The 25,487-nt window shown below is 44.7% G+C and overlaps 1 protein-coding gene across 1 annotated transcript in view; it reads right to left on the minus strand.

Moving 5' to 3' along the window:
• Positions 1-209: 209 nt before the first annotated feature.
• Positions 210-25,487, minus strand: part of LOC143929841 (C-type lectin domain family 2 member B-like) — an 88,260-nt gene continuing 62,982 nt past the window's right edge. The window contains exons 4-6 of the mRNA XM_077453816.1: positions 21,690-21,856; positions 6,365-6,474; positions 210-1,659 (exon numbers count right to left, since the gene is read on the minus strand). Of these exons, the coding sequence (XP_077309942.1) occupies positions 1,536-1,659; positions 6,365-6,474; positions 21,690-21,856 (401 nt within the window). The 3' untranslated portion in view covers positions 210-1,535. The remainder of the gene's footprint in view (positions 1,660-6,364; positions 6,475-21,689; positions 21,857-25,487) is intronic.

Raw genomic sequence — 25,487 nt, forward strand, 5'->3', positions numbered from 1 at the left:
GGCTTCAATTTGTTAGTACATCTAACACCTGAATGTGACCAACTACTAGCTACAATATACCATATGTGACTATTCTTTCACAATACAAAAAGGTGAAAAGAACATGACTAGGGTAGACCAGATGCCACAACCTTTCCAATAAAGACTGCTATGCCCCATCCAACCACTTTCCATTTTATACCCGTAAAAATCAGACTACACACACGCCATGTTGGAAAGAACATTTATTTACAAGCATTACTTTAAAACAGAAACCAAAATCTATTACGAATCTGTGGAACCACCTAAAGTTGCAGTTGTTTTTCATAGGACAGCCCGATCCTCCTCTTCTCGGGTGTTCCGCCGGAGCTCCTAGCTCCTCTCCCTTGACCGGTCCCCCCCACGTGTGCCAGTGTTGGTGCCTTCAGGGCGAACCCCAAGTCAAAAGTCTGTTACAGGCCATAACCAGAAGGATTCTCCTAGTCCTGCGGGTCTCTTCTTCTGTCTCCATCCCCTACGGGTCTCACAGCCCACGGCTGAAATGTGGTCACCGGGTCTCTTTCACGTGGATCTCTGGGGGGGGACTTTCACCGGACTAATGTCCCCTTCTATACCACACAGGGCAAGTGGGCGAGACCCAGACTGGACTGCTACTGGATATTTAGTACTGTTAGTAATTTCCTATTGTGGGCTTTTGTATACTCAGCTGGGTGTGTCAGAAGGGCTGAGATCTTTGAGGAAGTCAAGGCCATGAACAGAGGACCCATCTTAAAGTGGTTGTATACCCAATTTTTAAACTTTTACCTACAGGAAAGCCTATAATAAGGCTTACCTGTAGGTAAAAAAAAAATCTCCTAAACCTGTACGGTTTAGGAGATATTCCCCTCGGTATGCGCCGCTGACTGCAGCGGTGCATGCGCACAAGGGGATTCTCGGCCTGAAAATCCGGCAGTGGCCGGCGGCCGGAATGAAATCTCTTGCGCGCATGCGCGGGAGTGACGATATCGCGGCTCCAGCCACTCACAGCGCCGGAGCCGCGATACCCGGAAGAAACGCCAAGGGAGCATGTCAGCTCCCTCGGCGTGGATCGGGCCAGATGTCGGGGCCTCGTTCTAAGGTAAGTATTTCATAATGAGCTAGTATGCGGTGCATACTAGCTCATTATGCCTTTTGCTTTGCAGGTTTAAAAAAAAATTTAAAATGTGTGGGTTTACTACCGCTTTAACCAGTGGCTTGGGTGGGGGATTAGTAGTGCTCAACCAAATTTTGGGATGTCTCCAGAAAAGTAATAGTGGGGAAATCTTCCAATGGGGACACTAGTTCTGGACTGGGGGGTTAGAGTCGAAGGGAATTCCCTTAATTTGATTTCTTCTTACTTCCCATTTGGCTATGTAACAGGAAGTGATGGGAAATCTCCCCTATGGGACACAGATGTAAAAAAACAAAAAATAAAAAACATGACAGGGATTATAACCCTTCCTTACTCTATCCAAAATGAAAAGTTTTGCCTATGGTTCTACTTTAAAACATCTCTATATGCACTTGGGAAGATGACCTCAAAGCCTCTTGCTGCAAATCCATTTCTTTAAATATCTTCCACTTTCACTTTTAAAACCGTCACTATTTAGGAAAACATGCTGTGATTCAAGATGGTGTGTTGGCTTTTTCAAAATTTGAAATCTGGAAAAAAGAACAAAACATAACATTGCATGAAAATGTTGGTATTGCATAACATATATATATATATATATCCAGGGCCGTCTTTAATATTGATTGGACCCTGGGCAAAAATTCCCCCCCCCCCATAATGCAATTTTGCTCTCCACCTGCTCTGAGACATATAATAGATATCAGCTAGACTTAAAATCAGTTTACTGTATCAGATCAGGCAGTGATTGTGATGGGTTGCCAGAGGTTACAGCATATCATTACCACTTACTGACTGGTTGCTAGAGGTTACAGCACACATTAGAGGTTATTTATGCTTGTTGATTGGTTGCTAAAGATTACTGTACAATAATACTGCTCACTGATTGGTTGCTAGAAGTTACAGCACATCATCTCCTCACTACATAGGGGCATGATATACATATGAATGCCGGCTTTATTTACATATCAATGCCGTCGACCTCAGTTATTTCCATAAAAATGCTGCCCCTATTTACATATGAATGACGGTTATTTACATGTAAACACAGGGTCTACAGGTGAGTCATCTGTACACAACAATAGGGCATAGCTGGGCAGCATTAGTAGCAGCACTTCACACTGAGATATCGGGACACAGCACAGGACTAAAACTTCAAGGGACAAGGGAATTTAAACTGGGGTAGTTGGCAAGTATGAGGCAGCTGCTTTGGGCCCCACAACAATGACAGGGCCCAGGGCAGCTGCCCCTTTTTCCCTGCCTTAAAGACGGCCCTGTATATATCAAGCTCCCAGGCCTCATTTGATCTAATGAGAACCTCCAGGGCTAGAGACAGCTGGCATCCTTCTGTATGTGGTGGGTGTAGAGAAGTTAAAGTTATTGGGCGCCAGACACTTCTTGAATGCAAAAGTATGTTTATTTCTCTTAGCCCTTGTACGCACGGTCGGAAATTCCGATGGACAATGTCCGATAGGACCGTGTTTCATAGTTTCATAGTTTCATAGTTAGTAAGGTTGAATAAAGACACCAGTCCATCCAGTTCAACCTGAGTGTCTACAATTGTCCCTATCCCTGTACACTACACACTCACATTGGTCCCTACCCTCAAGGAGCCCACAATCCAAGGTCCCCATTCATATACTAGGGCCAATTTTGGACAGAAGCCAATTAACCTACCTGCATGTCTTTGGTTTGTGGGAGGAAACCCACAAACCAAAGTGTTGTCGGATAATCCGACAGTGTGTGGGCTACATCAGAATGTTTCCGTCGGAGTAACCGACGGACCAAGTTTTCCAGCTGGGCTATAAAATTTTCCGACAACATGCTCCGATCGGACTTTGTGTAGAGGATTCCGATCGGACAAAGTGCCATGCATGCTCAGATCAAATTCCTAGACCAAAGCTATTGGCTACTAGCCTGAACATAGTCTCGTCGTAACAAAAATAATGTCATCACGTTAAGTACGATTGGATTTTCTGACAACTTTGTCCCACTGTGTTTAAGCAACAGTTTCGGACAAAATCCGTCAGACAAAAAATTTGGTTGTCGGAATGTCCGACCGCGTGTACAAGGGCTTAAACTTTTTGGGGGAGAGAGGGTTAGGGCCAGCACACCCTTAGGTAGTTGCAAAATTAATTGGCAGACTACGAGACTTCAATAGGAGGACAGCCATACAGGGTAAGGCATCCAGCAAGACGCCACATCTGCACGTGCTGGAATGCTGTCTCCTATGGCAACAGTTTTTAACAGTTCCTAACACAAAGCTAAACAGTTCCTTTCTATTCCACTGCGATCTCTCCTTGTAGTTCAGCCCACTGAGCTCCCGGTCTCTCACTAGACCCTCTGGCCCACTGACACTGAATCCCTTGAGCTCCTCCAATCTTCACGGTGGTATCTTCCTCAAACGTCACCCCCGCTTCTCTGCTGGGTCCCTAGCTTGGCACTCCAGATACCTCTCAAGCATCGCCCACGCTGGTCTGCTCGGTCCCTGGCTTGGGACACAAGGCTGCTCTGCAATAGTCACCTCTGCTGGCTGGGTCCCTGGCTTTATACCCACTGCAGTTTCCCGATTCTTCACCGTCCTTGGTTGGTGAGAATACTGCCCTGGTACTTGCTTCAGTTACTCACAGTGGTCCCTGGTAATAAGGCAGAAAGTCCCTTAGTGGCGACAGCTTCCCCTCTACCTCTGACCACTACAGGTTCTCCAGCTGGCAGAACCGTCACTTCTGGTTGAATTTCAAGCCGCAATCCCCACCCTGCGCTGCTCTCTCTTGCTTCTGGACATGCCCTCAGACAGCCTAGCAGCCAGATGTGCCAAGGATAGGCCCCATCTCCGGCCTAGCAGCCCCGAGCAATACAACACACGTCCACCCAGACAGCTGTCCAGGTGGCACAGAACACAGATCACCTGACCTCACCCAAATAAATAGGCTCTCCCAGGAGGCCAAGGGATGCAAGAAAAGCCCTGCCCATTGGTTGAGATACCCCATATACCCATAAAATGACCTTGTGTTGCCCTTCTCATATCTAGTACCACCAAGTACCTGGCCACCTAGTGATAGAAGAGAAAAGAGAGTTACGGAGCAGAAGACACAAGGACATAGGTGGAGGGACGGCATGACAGTGCTGGGAATAGCACAGTACCGCTTTAAGAGTAAGGGATGTCAGAACTTTAAGAAAGGGGGAGTGGTCAGGGGCTGGGTGGCACGCAGGCAAAAATTAACGTGCCTGGAGGGAGGATATGACGTCAGTCTCGAGCAGAGGAGGAAGAGATTCCCACCCACCCGCCCGGTGTTTTTGGGGGAATAGTGGTTTTCAGGAATGAAAAGGGTTTATTAGGCTATGGCAGTCTTTTGGGTCGTTGGAGGAGGTGAAGGAGAGGTACATGTATGGAACATGTAGTACCCATCCATGGGATGGGGGTGGTTATTGTACTTCCGGGTTATGAGGGGTTAACCTGGAAGGGTTAAAAAGGGGTAGGTCACTGTGACACGTTGGGTATCGCCTCCGAGTCCGGGGTTTCCGACTGGAGGAAAGAGTTCAAAGTTCAGATAGTTGTTCACAGTGATCAGTGGTTTGGTGGTTGCACTTTGTTTATGACCCATTTAAAAAGGTTTTGAAGTAACGGTAAAAAAAGTTAAAAAAGGTATTTATTAAATTTTATATATTGTATTAATAAAAAGCCGGCTGGCCATTTACTCCACACCCTTGTCGAGTCATATGTTATTTAGGGGCTAGGTTGGGTAAGGTGGTCAATGAATGGGCTTAGGCCCTACATATGTCAAGTCCAACAAGGCCAAACTTAGAGAGAAATCAATAGATCTCTATTACTCAACCAGGATAATTATTCCTGGCAAGAGGAGCAACCCTGCCTAAACTCTAGGGTGCGACATATATAGTGGTTTTCCAATTATTTTTCTTCTATGTCTTTTATAGCCAGGGTTAAAAAATAAATCCAAATAAAAAAATGTTTCTGTCAGGTGAGTATGAAATATAGCATATAAATTATTTTGTAGATAATAGCATATATAGAGCAGCATGGTGGAGCTGTAGTCTCCTTTTCACACGTTTACCTGTTCATCCTTATCCTTGCTGAAAGATGTCCATTTAGCCCACATTCATACATACATACTCGAATCGGTGCAATGCTGACTTTGCTGTGCTGCACCGATTCCCAAAAGAAGTTCCTGCACTACTTTTGGCGACTTCGGGGGGCGATTGTAACAGACATCTGTGCATGAACCCACGCAGATGTCTCTAAAAATCGCTCCGGAAGCCGGACTGAAATGCGGGTTTGAAATCGTGCGAGTTTACCTGAACTCGCACGATTTAAAACCAGGCTTCAGTGTGAACCAAGGCTGACTCAGATTTCTAACAAAAAATGTAGATCCAACTCTGATAATGCAGATCCAATATATGTTCATAACAACAGATTCTGGATAATTCATCTGCAGTCTTGATTGTATGATCTCTGAACAATCCTACGGGTCCGTTCACACAGGGGCAACTCAGATCTGACTTCAGGTCGCCCCTAGTCACCTCAGGTCGGACAACATTTAAAAATCAATGTATGTGAATGAGAGCCGTCTTAATGCACACTACTGAAGTCGCTCCGACTTCAGAAAAGGTTCCTGTACTACTTCAATCCGACTTGTAGGCGACCGGTACCCATTGATTTCAATGGAGGACGCCTCCAAGTCGGATCTCAGTCTATACGGAGGCGACTCTCACAGAATTATCAGCTCTCAAGAGGGAACTCCACGCCAAATTTATGAAAAAAAATTTGGCGTGGAGTTTTCCTTTGAGAGCTCATTCTCTGATTGGCAGCAGCAAAAGTCGCCTGGCCTGGGGCGACTTAAAGTCGTGTTGTAAGTCGCCCCAAGTCGTGTTCAGGTCGTGTCCAAGTTGCCTCCAAAAGTCATGTTGAAAGTTGTGTTGCCCCTGTGTGAAAGGACCCTAAAAGTATCTCTGTGCTTAATAGGCATGTAGAGCCTCTCTCTCTCCTTAGCAGAGGAGAGGAGTTCCCTACCAGTGCCAGACTGGGATCAGTAGGTCTAATTATAATAACTTTGCACTGGTTTCATTGCTCACTGGTGAGGCCAAAAAGACTTGGCACACACTACAAATTACTGCATAGAAACTTTCATGAAATAAAAGGGAGGGGCGAGTCAACAGACTAACGCAGAGCCAAATCTGAAATATCGGTGATGACCTTTACATTTTAGATGTGTGACTTACGTTGTTTCTGAATGGAATGTTCCATCGGTCCAGACCCAGCCTGAGTTATTGTGTGTCCTGCTCAATCCAATCCAGTATGGAGGATTACATTTCAGGAGATGTAAAAAGCTCTGCAAGACAGAAAGACATTCCATTAAAATAACAGATAGACATTCTCCCCCCCCCCCGCCCATTAAAACAAAACGACTGAACTGGAATAAATTTCCACGCTGCTTTACGCATAGGGACTATTTATACAGATTTATTGATTTTTTTTAGATCGGTTATCCATAAAACTTTAAAGCTGAAAGGGCTGAATAATATAACTACAGTGGAACCTTGGATTATATGCATGTTCCAGGAGAATGATTGTAATCCAAAGCACTTGCATATCAAAGCGAGTTTCCCCATAGAAGTCAATAATACCGCATGTGGCCATAGGTGGGGGGGCACCGAAGAGACTCGGAAATACTCGGAGATGGCTCAGATACACTCAGAAATGGAGTATTTCCGAACAGCTCTGAGTGTCCTCTGGCCAAATGCGGTACTGCACACCGCAGAGGCTTGAATCCTGCTCGTTTTGCGAAACAAAACTCGCAAACTGAGTCAGGATTAAAAAAAAAAAACACTCGTATTGCGAAATGCTTGTTAACCGCGTTACTCACAATCCAAGGTTCCACTGTATATAGAGAGGTAAAGATACGTCTTCAGCCTGAATTACTCCTGGCTATGCTTCTCTGACATCTTTTGCCCCACCTACAGGGCTTAAAAGCACAACTATACTCACGATAAATATATATATATATATACACATATATACACACAGTCGTGGCCGAAATTGTTGGCACCCCAGAAATTTTTCCCGAAAAACGTATTTCTCGCAGAAAAGTATTACAGTAACACATATTTTGCTATACACATGTTTATTCCCTTTGTGTGTATTGGAACAAAACAAAATAAGAGAGAATAAAAGCAAATTGGACATAATGTCACACAAAATCTCCAAAATGGGCTGGTCAAAATTCTTGGCACCCTTTCAAAATTGTGGATAAATAAGATTGTTTCAAGCATGTGATGCTCCTTTAAACTCACCTGAGGCAAGTAACAGATACGGGCAATATAAAAATCACACCTGAAAGCAGATAAAAAAAAAAGGAGAGAAGTTCATTAATGCCCCATACACACTATCCGATTATTCTGCTGATTTTTTTCCTTCAGATTTACCAAAACCATATAATATGAGGTCAAACCTTAGGAGTTTCAATGTGTATGCAATCAGGCAGGCCATTGCACTACATGGTTTTGGTAAATCTGAAGACGAAAATCAGCAGAACATCTGATAGTATGGGGCTTTAGTCTTTGCATTGTGTGTCTGTGTGTGCCACACCAAGCATGGACAACAGAAAGAGGAGAAGAGAACTGTCTGAGGACTTGAGAACCAAAATTGTGGAAAAATATCAACAATCTCAAGGTTACAAGTCCATCTCCAGAGATCTAGATTTGCCTTTGTCCACAGTGTGCAACATTATAAAGAAGTTTGCAACCCATGGCACTGTAGCTAATCTCTCTGGGACGTGGACGGAAGAGAAAAATTGATGAAAGGTTGCAACGCAGGATAGACGGATGGTGGATAAGCAGCCCCAAACAAGTTCCAAAGTAATTCAAGCTCTCCTGCAGGCTCAGGGAGCATCAGTGTCAGAGCGGACTATCCGTTGACATTTAAATAAAATGAAACGCTATAGCAGGAGACCCAGGAGGACCCCACTGCTGACACAGAGACATAAAAAAAGCAAGACTACAGTTTGCCAAAATGTACTTGAGTAAGCCAAAATCCTTCTGAGAAAACGTCTTGTGGACAGATGAGACCAAGATAGAGCTTTTTGGTAAAGCACATCATTCTACTGTTTACCAAAAATGGAGTGAGGCTTACAAAGAAAAGAACACAGTACCTACAGTGAAATATGGTGGAGGTTCAATGATGTTTTGGGGTTTCTTTGCTGCCTCTGGGTGCACTGGGTGCCTTGAATGTGTGCAAGGCATCATGAAATCTGAAGCCGCGTACACACGGGCGGACTGTCTGGCCTACTTAGTCCGCCGAAACACATTTCAGCGGACAGTCCGCTCGTGTGTGGGCTTCAGCGGACTTTTTCAGCGTGCAGTCTGGCGGACTAAGTATTTCGGAATGTTGGAAATACTGTCCGCTGGACTCGCATTTGGGCGGACAATCCGCCCGTGTGTGTGCCAGTCCGCCGTACTTTTGAAATGAGCGGACTTTTCCCGCCCGGAGAAAAGTCCGCTCATTTCGAGCGGGTATCCAGGTAGGCGGGGCCCGCGACGGAGACGTCGCTGGCCCCGCCGCCTGGTATGGACTTAAAGGGGAACCCCAACACCGAAAAAAATCGGCGTGGGGGTCCCCCCCAAGTCCACAACAGACCCTTGTCCGAGCACGCTACCCGGCCGGCCAAGAAAGGGGGGCGAGTGGGGGGCTTTCTTCCTCGCCGCCGGCCTCTTCTCCTGACTTCGGGGGTCTTGTCCCCCTCTTCGGTTCTTCTGCCGGGCCACCGCGCCTTCTTATAGCTCTTTTACAGGCGGTGGCCCGGTCTTCTGTCGCCGCCGTCGCCGCCGCCTTCCGTTCTTCTTCTTCTTCTTCTTCTTCTCCAGGAGATGTTGCCTGGACGATCTCTCTGGCCGGAATGCCAGGGACGCGCTCCGCTGCCACTTATATAGGGACAATGGGGCGGTGTCACATGGCTTTATGTCACATGGGTTGATGTCACATGGGGACTATGACATCGTAAGGGGGCGGGGTCACCATGTGACCAACCCATGTGACATAAAGCCATGTGACACTGCCCCATTGTCCCTATATAAGTGGCAGCGGAGCGCGGCCCTGGCATTCCGGCCGGAGAGAGCGTTGAGGCAACATCTCCTGGAGAAGAAGAAGAAGAAGAACGGAAGGCGGCGGCGACAGAAGACCGGGCCACCTCCTGTAAAAGAGCTATAAGAAGGCGCGGTGGCCCGGCAGAAGAACCGAAGAGGGGGACAAGACCCCCGAAGTCGGGAGAAGAGGCCGGCGGCGAGGAAGAAAGCCGGACTCCTCCGCTAGCAAAAGAGCTACAAGAAGATAGCGGAGGAGTCCGGCGAGAAGACCCCCGAAGACAGAAGACCCCCGGAGCTGTGCAATAAAATATTTTAACCCTGTGTTGTGTTTTTTTTGTACTTTTTTTCACAGGTGAATGGGTAGGGGTACATTGTACCCCATACTCATTCACATAGGGTGGGGGGCCGGTATCCGGGGGCCCCCTTATTAAAGGGGGCTCCCGGATTCCGATAAGCCCCCCGCCCGCAGACCCCGATAACCAACGGCCAGGGTTGTCGGGAAGAGGCCCTTGTCCTCATCAACATGGGGACAAGGTGCTTTGGGGTGGGGGGGCCGCGCGGCCCCCCCTTCCCCAAGGCACCCCCCCATGTTGAGGGCACGCGGCCTGGTATGGCTCAGGAGGGGGTGCGCTCGCTCGCCCCCCCCTTTCCTGGCCGGCCGGGTAGCGTGCTCGGACAAGGGTCTGTTGTGGACTTGGGGGGGACCCCCACGCCGATTTTTTTCGGCGTTGGGGGTTCCCCTTTAAGTCCATACCAGGCGGCGGGGCCAGCAACGTCTCCTTCGCGGGCCCCGCCTACCTGGAGACGCGCTCGAAATGAGCGGACTTTCCTCCGCGTGTGTGGGCGAGTCCGTTCATTTCAAAAGTAGGGCGGATAGTATGGCGGACTTAGTCCGCCGTATTAGTCCGCTCAAAAAGTGCCGTGTGTGGGCAAGTCCATTCATTCGAAAGTATGATGGACTGTCCGTCGGATTGTCTGATGGACTAAGTTGGCCAGAGAGTCCGCCACGTGTGTACGCGGCTTGAGGATTACCAAAGGATTTTGGGTCGCACTGTAGGCTCAATGTGTTCCACTCTAATCAGCTAATTAAGCCATAACACCTGCAAAGGGTTCCTGAGCCTTTAAATGGTCTCTCAGTCGGGTTCAGTAGGAATCACAATCATAGGAAAGACTGCTGACCTGACAGTTGTGCAGAAAACCATCATTGGTCACCCTCCATAAGGAGGGAAAGCCTCAAAAGGTAATTGCAAAAGAAGTTGGATGTTCCCAAAGTTCTGTATCAAAGCACATTAATAGAAAGTTGGATAGAAAGTGGAAGGGAAAAGTGTGGAAGAAAAAGGTGCACAAGCTGCAGGGATGAGCGCAGCCTGGAGAGGATTGTCAGGAAAAGGTCATTCAAAAGTGTTGGGGACTTTCACAAGGAGTGGACTGAGGCTGCAGTTGGTGCATCAAGAGCCACCACCACACAGACAGATCCTGGACATGGGCTTCAAATGTCGTGTTCCTCTCATCAAGCCACACCTGAACAACAAACAATGTCAGAAGCGTCTTATCTGGGCTAAAGAAAAACAGACCTGGTCTGCTGCTCAGTGGTCCAAAGTCCTCTTTTCTGATGAGAGCAAATTTTGCATCTCATTTGGAACCCAAGGACCCAGAGTATGGAGGAAGAATGGAGAGGCACAACTGCAAGGTGCTTGAAGTCCAGTGTAAAGTTTCTACGGTCTGTGTTGATTTGGGGAGCCATGTCATCTGCTGGTGTTGGTCCACTGTGCTTCATTAAGTCCAGGGTCAACGCAGTCGTCTACCAGGAGATTTTGGAGCACTTCATGCTTCCTTCCACAGACAAGCTCTATGGAGATGTTGACTTCATTTTCCAGCAGGACTTGACACCTGCCCACACTGTCAAAAGCACCAAAACCTGGTTCAATGACCATGGGATTACTGTGCTTGATTGGCCAGCAAACTTGCCTGACCTGAACCCCATAGAGCGGTGATGGCGAACCTTGGCACCCCAGATGTTTTGGAACTACATTTCCCATGATGCTCATGCAGTCTGCAGTGAAGTAGAGCATCATGGGAAATGTAGTTCTAAAACATCTGGGGTGCCAAGGTTCGCCATCACTGCTATAGAGAATCTATGGGGCATTGCCAACTGAAAGATGAGAGACATGGGACCGAATAATGCAGAAGAGCTGAAGGCCGCCATTGAAGCATCCTGGTCTTCCATAACACCTCAGCAGTGCCACAGGCTGATAGCTTCCATGCCACGCCGCATAGAGGCAGTAATTACTGCAAAAGGGGCCCAAACCAAGTACTGAGTATACAGGCATGCATACTTTTCAGAGGTCTGATATTGCTCTATGTACAATCTTTGTTTTATTGATTGTATGTAATATTCTAATTTTCTGAGATTGTGGATTTGGGGTTTTCATGAGCTGTAAGCCATAATCATCACAATTATGACAAATCACGGCTTGAACTATCTTGCTTTTAATGTAATGAGTTCATCTCATATATTAGTTTCACCTTTTAAGTGGCATTAGTGAAATAAATGAACTTTTGCACAATATTCTAATTTTTCGAGTATCACCTGAACATGTAATCAACATCACGTGTGTATGCAATTCATGAAAAAAAGATCCTAAGTCCAAAATTTTGAATTTTTTTAAGTAAATAGCCCAAATAATTCCACCCAGTGCGATGTGCTGAAAAAGTCCACCATACAAATCAATATTCCACTTTGTGTTCTTTCCAGAGAAAAACACCTTCTGTGCACGTGATCCCTCTCCCAATAGACAGGAACTCACCAGAAACATATGCCTTCCATTCTCATGGTTGGCGTATCAAGCATAATAATATTGAATCGGTTAGCTCCTTAAGCAAATCTCATGGAGTTTCTCTGTGGGGTGGATGAATTAAAGTATCCCATATAAAAGAAAATGCCTTCAATGGTACAGTAACCAAATGTCCAATGACTTTATTTAAACAATTGAGGTCCGGGCCATAGCCAAATGATGGCTACAGCGTGGACCTCAAATTCCGGGAGGCCGCATAGGACGTCCTCCCCTGTGCACGCTCCCTGCACACGCCCTGCAATCACCCAATCGCTGAGACTCGGGTGATCACCGATCCGGTCCCGGCCCCTTACCATGTGATCAGCTGTCAGCCAATAGTACTGTAAGGTACTAGTTTGTGTCTCACCACCTCCAGCTACCGTTGTCACTGTCCTACAGATTGCCATATAGCCACACACCAATGCGTTTCATCACAGAAAGTGATGAAATGCTTCAGTGGTTATACGGCAATATGGAGGACAATGTCGGGATGGTGACAATGGTAGCTGGAGGTGGTGAGATACAAACAAGCACCTTAAAGGGGTTGTAAACCCTCCTGTTTTTTTCACCTTAATGCATCCTACTGATTCGAATTGTTCCAAAAATTTAGAATTTGTTGAAAATTAAAAAACTAAAGCACATTCCGAAACGAATCTATGAAACGAAGTTACAGTGGAACCTTGGATTATGTAGTATTTCTGAACGGCTCAGAATGGCTCCGAACCATTCCGGGTGTCACTGGCACCCCCGTACCTCTGTCCAAATGCGTCAGGATTTAAACACTTCCACTTCCTCCCAGAATCTTGCTCTCGCGCGCCCCCTTGGGCGCCCACCCGAGAACATCCGTGATCATGGATCACTCATCGCGGCTGTTTACAATGTGATTGTTCCGTCAAATGATGGAGCGGTCACTTGTAAACAAAGCGGTGTCATGTCATGACGCCGGTTCCTCCCTCCCCTCTCTATACCGATCGGTACAGTGTGAGAGGGGAGAGATCGTGGCAGCCATGCTCGGCTGTACTCGGCCTCTGTATGTGGCCAGGCTGTGGAAGTCTCACACATGTGGTATCGCCGTACTCAAGAGGAGTAGGAGAATCTATTTTGGGGTGTCATTTTTGGTATGTACATGCTATATGTTAGAAATATTGTATAAATGGACATCTATTTGTTAAAAAAAATAAATGCATTTTAACTACTTCCCGCCGGCCGTCATATGACATCCTTGAATTTATGCAAGCATATCTGAATGATGGGTGCAGCTACAGGCACCATTCAGATATCAGCTTTTTCAGCCGGCGATTCCCTACACCATATGAATGATCATAGCAGCTGTTCCACTGCTTGATCATTCTTACGGTAGGCGAGAGGGGACATCCCCCCCCTCCCGCTGCCCTCCGGTGCTTCTACCAACTCGCCGATATGATCGAAGCCAGGATCTTTTCTCTCTCCCTCAAAGCAGCAACAGGAACCTTGCCCTACACTGTCTATCTTTTCTCTCAGTGCAGTGTAAAACACAACTAACACACTCCTATCATGTTATTCTCTCCCTCACAGCAGCAGCAGCCAGGAACCTTTCCCTACACTGACTAAAGCAGAGTGATGTGCTGTGCTGTGTGCCTCTAGCTTAAATAGAGGCTGGGTCACATGCTGCACTGCCCAATCACAGCCATGCCATTAGTAGGCATGGCTGTGATGGCTTCTAAGGGCACACCAGTTAAACGAATGTTGATTGGCCGCTGCAGAGCTTTTTAAAATGCGCCATTACGTTCCCGAACACCGGACCCGAACCTGAACATACAGTCAATTGTTTGAGTTCGGTTCACTCAACCCTAATCAGAACACAATAGTCTAAGTTGGGGAAGTAAAATTAGAAAAATATATACAGAAAACTTTTTCAGAAATAAACTGATAATTGGCATGTGTGTATGTATTCATCCCTTTTGTTATTAAGCCCATAAAAAGCTCTGGTGCAACCAATTACCTTCAGAAGTCACATAAATGATGTCCACCTGTGTGCAATCTAAGTGTCACATAATCTGTCATTACATAGACACACCTTTTTGAAAGGCCCCAGAGGCTGCAACACCTAAAAAAGAGGCACCACTAACCAAACACTACCATAAAGACTCTCCAAACAAGCAAGGGACAATTTCGTTGAGAAGTACAAGTCAGGGTTAGGTTCTAAAAAAAAAAAAAATATCTTGCATATCTTGTACATGACATAGCCGACAAAGCAGGGATTTGACCCTTCAGGGAATTATAAGCTAACCCTTTGAGACCACTCTGCAGAAACTCCAAAATGTTAAATACTGAAGGAGATCCAAGGTCCCAACCCCTTTCTGTAGTATTCCAGATCTGGTGATAGGTTACATTCGTGGACCTCTTACGAGCCTGTAATAATGTCTCCACTAAACCGCCCAATGTAGGATTTAACCTAGCGTGCATTCACAGCATTTTCCTGAGTCGCCTCCTAGACACAAGATGCACACCCGCTTTCCTCTGATGACCTCAACTGAGCAAGCGCAACAGGATCCTTCTTCTGCCTGGGCTGGCGATAAAGACCTATCCGAAGAAGAGGATCTTCTTCTCTGTCTACACCCGGATTTGCTCTTTCTAGAGGCTTTCTGATGTCTTGACCTCTCTTGGCTCAGGTCCGAGCGACTAAAGTGAGGTGAGGGAGAGCTGGAATGCTGTGACACCAGGCGTCTATCCAGCTGCATGCGACTCTGCGATTTGTCATGTCTAGTCCCTTTTTTATTCCTTTAAGGCTGGAATGCTGATTAGGAACCTCTTTGCGGGTGTTTAGCTCACACTGGGACCTTCTCTCTGTAAAACAGAGGACGTGCTCTATTTTAAAATAAAAATAATATAATATATATATATATATATATATATATATATATATATATATAAAATAAAACTTCTCCATCCAAATCTTCAGTGCTAAGGCAGCTAAGCAGGCAGGCAGGCAAAACTCCCCAGATATAAAGGCACAGGATAATAAAAACACCCTGACAGACAAGTAACACAGAAGTAATCAGAGTCCTGGAAATCAGGTTTACCAGAGAAGAGTAGCAGATTGATCAGCTGGAGGCTGAGATTAACCTAGAGGACAGAGCCTGCTGCAAATCAGCAGAGAGCATTCTGGTGTTTGCTAGGCAATCCAAGAGGAAGCTACCTCTGACCTCACCTGCTCAACTCTGAGCTTCCTGAAAGGAATACATGTGGAGGTGGTGAACTACAAGTCCCAGTGAGCCAAACCACTGCTCGAACACACAAAAACATGGAAGGAGAGAGTGTCAGCACCTGCCTAACAAAGGTATATACAGTCATTTATACTGCCAGTGACCTTTGCCAGTAATACACAGACATTTATACTGTACCATACAATCCCAGCACCACAGGAACCCACCTCCTCAGGAGATTTACAGCCTATATGGGGGGGGGGTCTTCTGATCCGGGAGAGACTGAACCCGAGCAGGATGGATGGTGGATGGAGAAAAAAATAAATAAATAAATAAACGTTAAAAGGCGTCCGGAGCGAGGACGAAAAAAGAAGACTGGCGTGGGCAGACAACCACCCTTTATGGGCTAAGAAAAAGGTGGTCCTGGAGGGGTCAGAGGGGGTGGAGCTGACCCATAGTAGGCTGACATGGGGAGGTCCAGGAAATATATATATATATATATATATATATATACACACATATACACACTACATCCAGTGTAGCCTATATCTGACTGCAGGCAATTCCTGGTGCACTTTTCTTTTTATAATATACTTCAGGCGGTGTACACAATACAGTGCACCCATAGTTGCTATTACACATCTGGTGGTGTACACAGTAGCATGCACCCATAGTGCAGTTCCTACTACTTTTCTGGTGGTGTGCACAGTCCACAATACAGTGCACCCATAGTTGCTATTACACCTATGGTGGTGTACACAGTACCGTGCACCCCTAGGGCAGTTGCTACTACTTTTCTGGAGTTGCACACAGTACACAATACAGTGTAGTGTGGTTTTGCTAACCAAAATTTACAGTATGTCTGGAAGGCCACCAAGGAGAAGCAGACTCTCACAGGCCACTAAAAGAGGGCAAGCAGGCTCTGTGTCTACAGTCAACAGTGCTGGTCGTGGACACGGTGCATCCTCAGCACGTTGCCACGGGGCACGATTTTTCTTTTTTCTGCAGCTGGCCGTGTTATTGAGCCACACATGCAGAAGAGTTGGTGAAATGGATAACAAAGCCGTCATCATCCTCTGTCACCCAGGCTTAGAGTAGTTTGCCTGCCAAAGCAGCCTATTCCATCGGCTCCATGTCAACAGCCAATCCTTCCCGAACTATTCGACCACAGTGTCAGGTACGTGCTGCAGGAGGATGCGCAGAAATTTGAAGGCTCTGATGGTGGTATCTAGGTTGAGGAAGGGAATAACGTGAGCCTAGAGAGAGGGGTTCCCAAGAAGGACAAGAAACTGGCAGTCATGTTCCCCCAGATGCAGCATACTGCCAAGTTTGCTCCAGTGACAAGGAGGGAGGGGATGATGAGGTCACTGACTCTACTTGGGTGCCTCATAGGAGAGAGGAGGAGGCACATCAACGAGGCAGGATGCCCTTAAGGGCAGCCACCCTATTGCATCACACCACAGAGCTAAGCAGGTGCAGGGCGCTGCTGACTCCCCGCATATTTTGAAAGGTTCTTTGGTGTGGGCCTTTGGCACGTGTGCAGGAAATCACACCATTGCTGTTTGCAACATATGCCTGAAGGCGTATCAAGCGTGGCCAAAACAGCATCCGCTTGGGCACCACATGCTTGACCAGACATATGACGACCTCCCATGCAGTCCGTTGGCAACAGCACTTAAAAAACCCACATGAAAGAACAAGGTGGACCTCTCCTTGCTCTTCATCAGCTGTGATCTCCAACCCCACTATACCTCCAGTCCTCTCAGAAACCTGCACTTAGAGGAATGAAGGTATAGAAATAGGTGTCCCAAGTACTTCCGGCCAATCTACTAGCGGTACGCGATCATCCGTTTTTAACAGGCAAATTTCCCTACCCCAATTGCTAAACCGTCGAAAGAAATTTGGCCCAAGCCTTCCAGCTGGTGGACTCAAAAAAGAAATCAGGTTTGTCTGACAACTTCTGTCTTTCATGAATCCATGCAGACCAATGGAGCTGAGAGTGAGGTTTGGCTCTCAGTCAGCTGTGAGTAGCAGAGGCCCAGCGCAGTGAGGTCACTAATGATGCGACAACGTATTTTTTTTTTTGATATGTACACACACACACACGTCATCTCTCCGGGAGATGCCATTGTAAACAGCATCTCCCCGTTCTGCCTAGCAACAAGTGATGCTGATCTCTGCTCCATGTGATTGGAGCAGAGATCAGTGTTCACTAAAACAAAGCCCAGCCCCCCACAGTTAGTAACACGCCCCTAGGAACACTTAACCCTTACACTGCCACCCCCTGGTTAACCCCTTCACTGCCAGTGTCATTTACACAGGAATCAATGCATTTGTATAGCACTGATTGCTGTATAAATGACAATGGTCCCAAAAATGTGTCAAAAATGTCCAATGTGTCCGCCATATTGTCGCAGTCACAATAAAAATCGCTGATCGCCGCCATTACTAGTAAAAAAAAAATTATGAAAATGCCATAAAACTGTCCCCTATTTTGTAAACTTTTGCGCAAAACAATCAATAATCGCTTATTGCGATTTTTTTTGAACCAAAAATATGTAGAAGAATACGTATCGGCCTAAACTGAGGGAAAAACATTTTTTTTATATATTTTTGGGGGATCTTTATTATAACAAAAAGTTCAAAATGATGCGTTTTTTTCAAAATTGTCACTCTATTTTTGTTTATAGCGCAAAAAATAAAAACCGCAGAGGTGATCAAATACCACCAAAAGAAAGCTCTATTTGTGGGGAAAAAAGGACATCAATTTTGTTTGGGAGCCACGTCGCATGACCGCGCAATTGTCAGTTAAAGCAACGCAGTGCCGAATCGCAAAAAGTGGTCTGGTCTTAAGCCAGCAAAATGGTCCGGTCTGAAAGTGGTTAAATAAATATGATTTATTTTTATAGATTTTTATATATGTTTGGGATTGCAATGGCTACCGGGGTCTGGCGGGGTGGTTGCTGGTGAATTGATTCCATTTATTGTTTAGTTTATTCTTTTTGTTTCAGACCACTATCTCATGTTACATTTTTAGCCCCATTAGGCGTCCATCTAGTGTGTTTGCATGTGATCGTGTTATACACTGCCTCCACCAGATGGCGCCCAACATCAGCACATATAAGGCCTGTAGTAGCCTTGGTTCTCTATGCTTGAGGAAGGCGCGCTCCTGTGGTGCTCATGCGCCGAAACATTGTCGCATCATTAGTGACCTCACTGCGCTGGGCCTCTGCTACTCACAGCTGACTGAGAGCCAAGTCTCACTCTCAGCTCCATTGGTCTGCATTATAACTTCCTGCTGGATGGGACTCTGTTTTGTTTGCCTATGGACGGATACAACATTGACCTAGCACCACGCTGGGAGATGCCACTAATGGAGGATCTATAGCGCTGAACTCATTTTAACCACTATGTAAGTGAACATATACTTTTGTGTATTAATTAACCATTTGACCACTGGTCACTTTTAATAACCAGACCAATTTTCAGCTTTCGGTGCTCTCACATTTTGAATGACAATTACTCAGTCATGCAACACTGTACCCATATGAAATTTTTGTCCTTTTTTCACACAAATAGAGCTTTCTTTTGGTGGTATTTAATCACCGCTGGGTTTTTTATTTTTAGTGCTATAAAAAAAGAAATTAAAAAAGAAAAAAGACAGAAAATTCTGTAAAAATAATGAATTTTTCTTAGTTTCTGTTATAAAATTTAGCAGCTTACGAATTTTTCTTCATAAATTTTGGCCAAAATTTATACTATTACATATCTTTGGTAAAAATAAGTACAAATTGGTGGATATTATTTGGTTTTTGTGAAAGTTATAGAGTCCACAAGCTATGGTGCCAATATCTGAAAATTGATCACACCCGGAGTACTGACGGCCTATCTCATTTCTTGAGACCCTAAGAAGCCAGAAAAGTACAAATACCCCCCAAATGACCCCTTTTTGGAAAGAAGACATTCCAAGGTATTTAGTAAGAGGCATAGTGAGGTTTTTGAAGTTGTTATTTTTTCCTACAATTCTTTGCAAAATCAAGATTTTTTTTACTTTTTTTTTTCACAAAATTGTCATATTATCAGGTTATTTCTCACACACAGCATATACATACCACAAATTACACCCCAAAACACATTCTGCTATTACTCCTGAGTACGGCGATACCACATGTTTGAGACTTTTACACAGCGTGGCCACATACAGAGGCCCAACATGCAGGGAGCACCATCAGGCGTTCTGGAACACCCAGGACAATTCTGACATTTCTCCCCTACATTTAAAAATCATCATTTATTTTCTAGAAAATTACATAGAACCCTAAAACATTATATATGGGTTTTTTTTAGCAAAGACCCTAGAGAATACAATGGGGGTTGTCGCAACTTTTTATCACGCGTTTAAAAAAAACAAAACAGTAAAGTTATCCCAATGTTTTTGCATAATGTGAAAGATGATGTTACGCCGAGTAAATAGATACCCAACATGTCACCCTTCAAAATTGCAGACGCTCGTGGAATGGCACCAAAACGTCACTACTTAAAAATCTCCATGGGCGACGCTTGAATTTTTTTTACTGGTTACATGTTTTGAGTTACAGAGGTCTAGGGCCAAAATTATTGCTCTCGTTCGTAGCGATACCTCACATGTGTGGTTTGAACACCGTTTTCATATGTGGGCGGGACTTATTTATGTGATTGCTTCTGCATGCGAGCTCATGGGGACAGGGGCGCTTTAATTTTTTTTTCTTTTTTATTGTTCATTTTACTTTATTTTAGTTTGACATTTTTTCCCCAAAAAATACATTTTTTGATCACTTTTATTCCTATTATAAGGAATGTAAACATCCCTTGTAATAGGAATATGGCATGACAGGTCCTCTTTACAGTGAGATATGGGATCAATAAGTCCCCACATCTCACCTCTAGGCTGGGAAGCCTGAAATAAAAAAAATGGCGGGTTATTGCAGAGTATTGGCAGGGTATTGGGTATTGCAGAGTATTGGCAGGATATTGGGTATTGCAGAGTATTGGCAGGGTTTTGGAGAGTATTGGCAGGGTATGGCAGAGTATTGGCAGGATATTGGGTATTGCAGAGTATTGGCAAGGTATTGCAGAGTATTGGCACGGTATTGGCAGGGTATTGCAGAGTATTGGCAGGGTATTGCAGGGTATTGGCAGAGTATTGCAGGGTATTGGCAGAGTATTGCAGGGTATTGGCAGAGTATTGGCAGGGTATTGCAGAGTATTGGCAGAGTATTGGCAGGGTATTGGGTATTGCAGAGTATTGGCAGGGTATTGCAGAGTATTGCAGGGTATTGGCAGAGTATTGGCAGGGTATTGCAGAGTATTGGCAGGGTATTGGGGATTGCACAGTATTGGCAGGGTATTGCAGAGTATTGGCAGGGAATTGAGGGGTTAATTTTCGGTGAGCAGCGATGTGGGCACTGCAGATGCTGCAGATGCAGCCCACAGCGCTGCTGACACCAATCTCTTCCCCCTCCGCTGTACCAATCGGTACAGAGAGGGGAGGGAGGAACCGGCGTCGTAAAACATGACGCCGGTTTGTTTGCAAGTGATCGCTCCGTCATTTGATGGAGCAATCACATGGTAAACGGCTGCGATGGTCACGGATGCTCTTGAGCGAAATTCTGGGAGGCCGTTAATTAACGGCCTCTCAGAGTTAAACAACCTCCCTGAAGCCGTTAATCGGCTATGGGCCGGTTGTTAAGTGGTTAAACTTGATCTATCCTGACCTGGTGGCGCTTTTTTCTGTCTGTTTTTACATGTTTTTGGAGCTGGCTTCTGGCTTCCCCTGAAAAGCTTGCCCTGGAGTATGGACTGTCGGTTCGTTTACACAAAAGGTTTTTTTTCCCCTCACTTTTACCCCATAAATATTGTTCCTCATTAATATACCTCATAGACTGATTTTAAGTGGACATTCTGAGTTTTTATTTCATTCGGCAACAGCGCTACAAACCCCTGTTTTTTTGTAGCAGGGCGCCCTAGGTGGCTGCCTAGTGGTAGCACCAGCCCTGCCCTTGTACTACATAGCTGATGGGAGATCTAAAGGAAATTATACAATCAGATTGTATAGAAAGTGGGTGGAGGGTGGTATTATAATGAGGGAGATGTGGCCCAGAGAACACACCCGGTCGCCTTCTGTGATGCAACAAGGAAGTGAAGGCTCCTGGGAGATTACCCAACAGGAAGTGATGTCATCTGAAAATCCATTCAAAGATACAACAAAAATGACAAGATTCTAAATGTCATGTGAATGAGGTAAGAGAGAGAAAAGCACATTGGGAGGGTTGGGTCAGGAAAAGTGAAATTCTGCCCAAAAAGGTGTACTTATCTTTTAAGGTTCTATTCTGGTATATTACATAGCGGAATTGTATTATGATCACATTGGGTTAGGTGATGGGTGGAAATGGGTTTATCATTACTTACCATTTCTTTTTCATCATTAATAATTGCCAGGGATGAATTGTGTGATTTGCAGAAGTTCTGACTTTTGTTCCATGTATCAATCTTGTGTGACATATAGTAACATTTCCCCCTGTATAAGATCCAGTCATCCATACACTGAACAACCGCTTTTTCTTCAGATGTCTTTCCTACAAATAGATGAGATGAGTTTATTTTACCAGTTTTGTGCTTAACTATTAGACAAATATGTAAATTAACAATAGTTTTAAAAGAAAAAAAAAAAATTATATATATATATATATATATATATATACACACACACACACACACACAGTCATGGCCGAAATTGGTGGCACCCCAGACATTTTTCCAGAAAATCAAGTATTTTTTTACAGAAAAGTATTGCAGTAACACATGTTTTGCTATACACATGTTTATTTCCTTTGTGTGTATATTGGAACAAAACAAAAAAATGAGGTAAAAAAGCAAATTGGACATAATCTCACACAAAATTCCAAAAATAGGCTGGCCAAAATTCTTGGCACCCTTAACTTAATATTTGGTTGCACGCACTTTGGAAAAAAATAACTGAAATCAGTCGCTTCCTATAACCATCAATAAGCTTCATACACCTATCACCCAGGATTTTGGACCACTCTTCCTTTGCAAACTGCTCCAGGTCTCTCTTATTGGAAGGGCGCCTTTTCCCAGCAATTTTAAGATCTCTCCACAGGTGTTCAATGGGATTTAGATCTGGACTCATTGCTGGCCACTTTAGAACTCTCCAGCGCTTTTTTGCCATCCATTTCTGGGTGCTTTTTGACATATGTTTGGGGTCATTGTCCTGCTACAAGACCCAAGATCTCGGACGCAAACCCAGCTTTCTGACACCGGGCTCTACAGTGCAACCCAAAATCCTTTGGTAATCCTCAGATTTCATGATGCCTTGCACACATTCAAGGCAGCAAAACAACCCCAAAACATCATTGAACCTCCACCATATTTCATTGTAGGTACTGTGTTCTTTTCTTTGTAGGCCTCATTCCGTTTTCTGTAAACAGTAGAATGATGTGCTTTACCAAAAAGCTATATCTTGGTCTCATCTGTCCACAAGACGTTTTCTCAGAAGGATTTTGGCTTACTCAAATACATTTTAGCAAACTGTAGTCTTGCTTTTTTTATGTCTCTGTGTCAGCAGTGGGGTCCTGCTGGGTCTCCTGCCATAGCGTTTCATTTTATTTAAATGTTGGTGGATAGTTCGCGCTGACACTGATGCTCCCCGAGCCTGCAGGACAGCTTGAATTTCTTTGGAACTTGTTTGGGGCTGCTTATCCATCATCCGGACTATCCTGCGTTGCAACCTTTCATCAATTTTTCTCTTCCGTCCACGTCCCAGAGAGATTAGCTACAGTGCCATGGGTTGCAAACTTCTTGATAATGTTGCGCACTGTGGACAAAGGCAAATCTAGATCTCTGGAGATGGACTTGTAACCTTGAGATTGTTGATATTTTTCCACAATTTTGGTTCTCAAGTCCTCAGACAGTTCTCTTCTCCTCTTCCTGTTGTCCATGCTTAGTGTGGCACACACAATGCAAAGACTAAAGCTGGCCATACACCATACAATTTTCTTATTCAATTTCCTTTAGATTTACCTTCAACTGTGTGGTACAAGGACCTGTCTGATTGAGCACAAATTGAAAGTGTTTAGATTTGACCTCATATTATATGGTTTTGGTAAATCTAAAGGAAATCTATAGAATAACATTGTATAATGTATGGCCAGCATAAGTGAACTTCTCTCCTTTTTATCTGCTTTCAGGTGTGATTTTTATATTGCTCACACCTGTTACTCGCCCCACGTGCGTTTAAAAGAGCATCACATGCTTGAAACAATCTTATTTATCCACAATTTTGAAAGGGTGCCAAGAATTTTGACCAGCCCGGTTTTGGAGATTTGTGTGACATTATGTCCAATTTGCTTTCTTTCCTCCCTTTTTTGTTTTGTTCCAATACACACAAAGGGAATAAACATGTGTATAGCAAAACATGTGTTACTGCAATACTTTTCTGTGAGAAATGCTTGACTTTCTGGAACAATTTCTGGGGTGCCAACAATTTCGGCCATGACTATATATATATATATATATATATATATATATATATATATATATACCCCGGAGGAGCTGCTTTTGATTATTGGTTCAATCCACTGTTCTCACCTCTCAACCCCAGCCAACCATCCCAGCCCCTCTGGCACACCTAGCTGGTGGTAAACAGGATAACCTGATAACAAGACACAACACAATGCTGTATTTCAAGTTTTCAATCAGTCAAGACCTGTGTAAATACCCAAGACTGGAACAGTTCAAAGAAAACAGTCAGCAACGCTATGCAAAAATAAAAGAAATAAAGGACAATATGCACAGATTAAATAGGCTCCTATAACAAGCTTTTGATGTATGTGAAATGCTATGACTAAAGGGGAACCCCAGGCCAGCCTATGATGTCTCTATTACACGCAATGAAGTAATTTCAATACCCGTGGTGTGTTCCCTTTAAGAGCAACAGCAACAATGTTCTATGAGCAAAGCTTTCCGTATTCACCGGCAATGTAGGAGCTCTGTGAAAAAGGATCCCTCAATACAACGGGGTGATGAGAAAGAATGTGGAATAGCTGATGCTGTGATGTAGTAGTTCTCTGTGTGATCCAGATAACAGGCGCATGTGCACGTTATTTAGATGTGGTGTCTTATGAAAAGCAATAAAGGTTCCTGGGCACAGCCCTCTCCCCAGATCCTGTATGCAATCAGCGATCCTCAGACAGACAATTGATCGTCACTCTTGGATACAGGTGAGTCGCAGTGGCGCTCAGTCTCTGAGTTACTGCAGGGCATCCTTCTCCAGCATGGACAATCTGTTCCTCCGGGCTGGAGTTGCAAACGATGTGCCCCTTGGTAGGCCGTGATCCCCCTTTCACAGCAGCCCTTCATCACTGGTAGCAACGGCACTGGTGATTTTGTCTCTGCACCATTTACAGAAGAGCTGCTCATGGAGACATCCACGGCAGCCAGACAAGTACTGCAGCGAGACAGAGAGACAGCCACCGCAGCGAGACACCCACTGCTGCAAGACAGCAATCAGATGTTTAATTGTAATAGATTGTGTGTGTTTAGCAGGATTAAATTGCACCTCCCCTCAACATGACCACTGGTGCTATGTAATAACATTATATGTGCAAGCTCCTTACTAATGTTCATTTGATTTGACATAATTTCATTAAGCTGTAGCCGTGCGCGCTCCCGCCGCAATGTTTGTATTGTGTGTAACGTCACCTCCGTGACATTATCTGACGGCTTCACTGCTCTGTATTGCGGTAAAACTTTTGGAACGCATATATATATATATATATATATATATATATATATATATATATATATATATATATATATATATATATATATATATATATATATACACACCCCAACCTGAAAAACTCATTTCAGGGAGGTGGCGCTTCGCGCCCGCAAACCATCCCCCAACCTTTTTAATATTTTGCCACAGTGCTCCTGGGGAAGGGGGTGGGTGGTATGTGGCAGTGAATGGTGTCAAGACTTTCAGGTTTAATTTGAGGGTATTTACACCCAAATCAGGTGAACGGTGTAAGGATTACAACAGTTTGTATATGTGCTTCCCACTTTTTAAGGGACCAAAATTAATGAGACAGATTAACAATCATCCATCAAACTTTCACTTTTTACTGCTTGGTTGCAAATCCTTTGCAGTCAATTACAGCCTGAAGTCTGAAATGCATAGACATC

The sequence above is a fragment of the Lithobates pipiens genome, unplaced genomic scaffold (genome assembly GCF_037356315.1).
Source record: "Lithobates pipiens isolate NorthernLeopardFrog02 unplaced genomic scaffold, aLitPip1_a1.2 Scaffold_25, whole genome shotgun sequence".
NCBI lineage: Eukaryota > Metazoa > Chordata > Amphibia > Anura > Ranidae > Lithobates > Lithobates pipiens.